This window comes from Mus caroli, chromosome 6, assembly GCF_900094665.2.
Source record: "Mus caroli chromosome 6, CAROLI_EIJ_v1.1, whole genome shotgun sequence".
Taxonomy (NCBI): Eukaryota; Metazoa; Chordata; class Mammalia; order Rodentia; family Muridae; genus Mus; species Mus caroli.
In genome coordinates this window covers 79,628,730-79,634,519 of record NC_034575.1, presented here as the reverse complement: position 1 = coordinate 79,634,519, position 5,790 = coordinate 79,628,730, and the positions used below count along the sequence as shown (strand labels likewise).

General features: G+C 47.9%; 1 protein-coding gene across 2 annotated transcripts in view; it reads left to right on the top strand.

Annotated features, from left to right (window-relative positions):
• Dguok (deoxyguanosine kinase) overlaps window positions 1–5,004 on the top strand; it is a 26,405-nt gene extending 21,401 nt beyond the window's left edge. For both annotated transcript variants that reach the window (XM_021164892.1, XM_029478719.1), the window contains 3 exons: window positions 3,757–3,872; window positions 4,279–4,378; window positions 4,785–5,004. In XM_021164892.1, the coding sequence (XP_021020551.1) occupies window positions 3,757–3,872; window positions 4,279–4,378; window positions 4,785–4,811 (243 nt within the window). In that variant the 3' untranslated portion in view covers window positions 4,812–5,004. The remainder of the gene's footprint in view (window positions 1–3,756; window positions 3,873–4,278; window positions 4,379–4,784) is intronic.
• Window positions 5,005–5,790: the final 786 nt, after the last annotated feature.

Genomic DNA, 5,790 nt, shown 5'->3' with positions numbered 1-5,790 from the left:
GTGTGTGTCTGTGTGTGTGTGAGAGAGAGAGAGAGAGAGAGAGAGAGAGAGAGAGAGAGAGAGAGAGTCCGTCAGAGGACAGTTTAGCTTCACTTCTCTCTTTCCGTCCTTCCATGGATTTCAGGGATGGAACTTAAGTCACCAGCCCTTCTTTGCCAGTACGGGTTGCCTGCTGAGCCATCTTGCCAACCCCATCAGGCCTTTGTGGTATGGAGAGTACCTGAATTATAATACAGACGTTAGATCACATCAGGGAGTAAGAGAGTCTACATAAAGTTTCGGATCCAAATAAAATTGAACTAGATATCCGAAAGACTTAAGAGCTGAGAAGAATCTTCTGTGAGCTGAAGTGGTTTGGCCAGCTGAGGCACACTGACAAACTCCAATGGCCTTTCTTGCTAAGGAGGAATAGAGGCACATTGTAAAGGCTGATGACAGAGGATGGCAGGGTGTGAGTGAGGCAGGTTTCTAGGGGAGAGGAGTTCTCTCCAGCTGTGAGGTGCTATGGAAAGGACAGTGGAGACAAGACTGAGGTAGAGGCGACTTAGGTTTCCCTTGGGATTCCTGAGATGGCTGCACTTAGAGGAGCAGGGGTTGAAGGCTGTGGCTGGGAGAAGGAAGAGTGTTGACCTACTCTGTTCTGAGAGAGACAGAACAGGGTGGGTTGTCTCAGGGCCAGGGCAGCATTGCTGGGAGGAGCAGAGGAGCCAGTGAGCTGAGGCCTTCCTGGGAGTAAATAGAGCTGCTTGACTTTTTGATTCTGTGGTTGGACCCAGACCTTGGGATCCATAAAGCAAGCAAGTCTCCCTTACCTTCATTCTTAATATCCATTCAGGGGCCTGTATAAAGTGGCAGGGTGGTGGTAGTAATCATGATTGTCATTGGGAGCTGGATTGTCCCTTAGAAGAGACCAATTAAAATATTTCATCTCATAATGAGACATTTTAGGACTGATTTGAGATTTTAGTGCTGTTTGGATGGTGTTAGATAAAGGAACCCAGGAAGGCCAAAGGATGAACAGGACACATATTCAAGCCAGTACCCAGCACAGCACAGACTCCTGCCAGATGCTGGCTTTAGGATCTGTGAGATGAGCTCCAGACCCCTGTCTATGTGTCCTCCCCTTAAAGTCAAGGAAGCTGGCAATCACAATAGTAATAATTGGAGGAGAAATGGCTGGGCTTGTGTTCCCCTACCCCTTGGAGTCAAGAAGAGAGCGCGTGGATGGCCACGTGACTCAGGATGCCCATCCCTATCTGGGATAGTGCCAATTGGACAGAGTACGCAGGGGCTGTGTGGGAACAAGTGTCACCTGAGCTTGAGGCTAGAGGGCGTAGTGAGCAGAGCCTTCAGCAGTCATAGCCTGGCAGGTCAGGAAGCTTGGACATAGGGTCTCTGCACTTCTACCCACACCGGCTTCCCATCACAGTCTAGTATATACTCCCATGTGCACTGGAATGATGTGGAGCCACAATAAAACTGTCCCATGAATTTTAAAATCATTCATTATAATCATGTCAGTAAAATTAGAATTATGCCAAATATTCAAAATAGGATTTTGCCTAGACTGTAGAGGGAAGAAAAGTTTGCTCAGTTTAGCAAATTCATAATAAAAAGGGAAATGCTGATCCAGGCTGGTGTCAATGGTTGTCTGTAGTCACTGGGTGATAATTATAAATAGCTTTTACCAGAATTGTTCTGTCCTTGTATGTATTTGAAAATATAATTGTATTATGTTTTTTAAAATATTCATTTATTCTAATCCAGAAGATATTTTTCTCTCAGAGGAAAAATGAAGTACCTTAGCTGAAGCTGCTTGCTAGTGGGAATGTAGCGTGGGTGACCTCTGAGGAGGCAGCTGGGCAGTTGTAGGAAGAGCTCATGCCTTTTGCCCTGTTAATCCCGGTGCTTAGAGTTGAGTCCATAGATACGCTGGCACACAGACAGACTGCCCGGTTACGTGCATCACTGTTTGTAGTAGCCAAGCACTGGAGATGACCGAGTGCTTATTAGGGGGCCTGGCTGAGCATACTGTGCTGTAAAACAATGCTTACTGCACAGCACTGTACTGGTTGGCTTTCTTTGTTACTGCCTTTTTGTGGCAAGGTCTTAAAACTCATAGCCCAGCTGGCCTGAAACTCACTAGAAGCATTCAGGTTTCAGCTACCCTGTGCTAGATTTCTAGGTGTGAACCGTGCTGAGAACGGTGAACCACTGTTAAGTGAGAAGACCAAGCCTAAGAACAGAGTGTGCCATGGGATAGTGTCTCTCCGTTCTCAGAAAATGGTGTCAGGAACACATGTGTGCATAAACTGCTGAAAGCTCAGTCACGTGTGGTGCTGTGAGTGAGGAGAAGAGAGTAGCCAGAGGCAGGAGGGTACGGAAACTCGGAAACACGGTCACAGAGCTCCAGGCTGTCAGCCTGGAGCACACCTAGAACTACCCCCAAAATAAAGTCAAAGACAATAAAACTCGGCAGGCTGTTGGGGAGGGAAGGTGCTAAAGAGAATTTGTTTGCATAGTTTCATTTCCTTAAGGGAAAGATGAGACATGGGGGAGGGGGGAGTCCTAAATCAGCGGGTTAATCTGCCCACACTCTGAGGACAGTTGACATTGACTAATGAAGTATTTGACCAGGCAGAAAGAGGAACAAGGGCAATTCAGGCAAAACAAACATTTGGAGCAGAGGTTTTGAAGTGTGAAGGGGCTTGGCTTGTCCCACAGGAAGGAGGCCAAATCTGGCCAAAGCCATGAGCAAGGGAGGGACTAAGGAAGTTGAGGACAAGTACTGTGGCCTTATGTGCTGTGGGAAGGAATCACAGTTCTCAGGGGCAGAGACCCTCAGACCTGCAGGTGGAGGCAGTGTGAAGCTCTGCAAAGGGGCGGGGAGAGGGGCCTTTGTCTCAAGACTCGGGTTTCATTTGATTCATTTCATTTGACTTATGCAGATGTTTCATCTACTCCAGAGTGAGTGCTTGATCAGGAGATGTTTCAAATTGCTTACCACTTTATAAGTAGAGTGGCTCTCACAAGCCAGGCACAGTGACACATGCATATAATCCCACCACCTGGAAAGCTGAGGCAGGAGGATGGCAAGTTCATAACTTCTTGAAGTCTTTGGTTATGCCTGTAGCTGGTAAGCAGCCTGTGGAGCAATTATTTTAAGCAGGGGCACAAGGACCATAGAAGGCTGGAGTGAGGGGCAAACTGGAAGGGCAGAATGACTTTGGCAATCCTAATTGACGTACGTGCCTTACCTCAGAGCAGTCTCAGTTACTTGCGGGTGGGTGGAGGATAGAGAAAAAGCAGCCCACCAAAACTGCTTGCCCCACACATGATTATGACAGGTGATGCTCTCTTCGTGCACTTCTTCACCTCCAGGAGACAGAAAGCAGCAGGCTCTTGAAGTGTCCAGATGAAAGGCATGAATGCCAAGGCAGAGGTGAGAGGACAGGGCCAGCTAGAGAGATTAGAATCTCCTGGATTCTTGATGTGCTCGGGAGGAAGACAAAGAAGGGTAGTTTCAGGCTCCCGGTGCGGCTGGCTGGGCAGATGGAGTTTGCTATTAACCATCTGAAGCTACTCCAAGGAAGGGCAGTGTGAGGCAGAAGTGGACAACATGGTGCCAGTGCCCTGAGCAAGGCAAGAAGCAGCAGGTGCAGTCATGGGCCGTGGTACCAAAGAGGACATCCAGACATTTTGTGGGTTGCTTGGCCCTGTAAGACTGAAATGTAAGAGCGGGGGATTGTCTTTTAGGTTTGTATGGAGAGACTCTACCAGAGGGGCAGAGAAGAAGAAAAAGGCATTGAGCTGGCCTATCTTCAACAGCTACATAGTCAGCACGAAGACTGGTTTATTAACAGGACTACCAAGTAAGTGTGTAACAGACAGACCAGAGCCTCCACCGCCGTGCTGAGCACAGCCGTAGTTCCTGGCAGAACTGCAAGGATGCTGGACGTGCCCAGCATCTCTCCCTCCTTTCCTTCCTTCCTTCCTTTCTTTTCTCTCGATTGTGCCTTGTGATGAATGCTTGTCATAATTGGCTCAGGATGGAAGACTGAAGTTGTTTAGAAAAATGTCCATTTTGATTGACATTTTTAGTGTCCTCCATCAGGCTTGGATTGCTCACATCAATGCTTTAAATGCTGACTTCAGTAGCAGTCTAAGACTAGCGAGCAGTCTCAGCCTTCCACTCTGCAGGCAGCTTCAGTCTTGAGACTCAGGATGGGTATGAAGTAGGTGAGTGACGTTGCCTTAGCTCCCCTCTCGCTGCTCCAGGCTCCACTCCGAAGCTCTGCAGCATGTGCCAGTGCTGGTGCTGAATGTCACTGAAGACTTCTCTGAAAATGCCGCCAGGCAAGAAGAGCTCATGGGACAGGTGAGCACAGCCTAGGCTCGTCCTGGTTCCCAGTGCAGAGCTCTGGTCTTCCCAGCCTCTGTGTCAGGCCTTGTTGCTTTGTGCTTCAAATTGCATTTCACACTCCAAAACCCTGAGCTCATAGGCAAATCCCAGATACAGTGCCCAGCTCTAAAGTGCACTGCATTAGGAAGTATCAGTCAGTTAGGTGACTCTTAGCATGTGCAGGCCAGCTGACTTCCTCCTGTAAGGTATTCCAAAATGGGGGACAGGAGACATGTGGGTTCTGTTCCCAGTTGCCACTCCCTGCTGTCTCACCCTGGGCAGCTAACATTTTCTCACCTCATAAATGCTCATGGGACTGCAGTCACATACACTAAGGGGAGTACTGAGACTGCAGCATACAGTAGGTCTTCTTTTCCTGCAGGTGGACACCTTTATGAGGAACTTGTAAGCAATAAGTACACGTGGCTGTGGTCTGGACTCTGACTTTCTCAGATGCTGACTGCTCTCCATCCTGTTATGCACATCCCCTTGGCCCCTCATGCACCCCCACACCTGGGTGTGTGCTGTCTTTGTACTGCCGTTGTATTTTTTTTTTTAATCTCAAGCGCCTTGAAATAAAGCTGACTTTGCTATTTTTCTAATCCAGTTGTTCGTTTATTTCAGGATATATCTATTAATGCCTGTTCTTATATCCATAGTCGATACCAGTTTTCACCTAAGAAAAATCTTAGCCTTTTTTACCAGCACTCCTATGTGATCACGTGTCCTTTGGATAATGTAGGACAGGACTGCCCCAGAGCTACCAGCCAGCCAAGCCCTGCCTTGCCTAAAGTTTGTGCACCCAGAATTGAGAAATGAGCGCATACCCCAGGCAGCTTTTTGAGGTCTTTGTATCCACTGTTCCTGATGCTGAGAAGGGATGAGGGATTTATCCCAGTCCTGGAGCTAAAGAGATTGCCCAGAATATGGGGAGAGCAGCCTCTGATGTTTAGGGTTGGCTGTCCTGGTCTTCTGCTTACCTCAGTACCTTAGCAGTGAGATGCAGACAGCAGAAAGGAGAGATGCCCCAGCAGGGAAGACAGAGTGTGACTTGGTGTAGTGAAGTGCTCCATAGCAAGAAACCCAAGACAAGACTCCAAAGGCCCAGCCCCCCCACAGTCATGCAGACACACAGACACTGAAGGAGCCAGGACTTACCATCCATCCTTTATGCTTTGAGAAGGTATTGGGTTCTTTACTAACAATTGCATGAGGTTCTCAGCAACACATTTAGCAGTTTCTTTATCACACACTAAGAAAATAAAAAATGTTTCTTTTTGTTGCTGGAGTATACACCATTGCCAAAACAACTAGAGGAGGTTCATTTTAGCTTGCTGGTTACAGTCCATCATGGAGGGAAGCCAAGGCAGGAGCTTGAAGCAGAAACC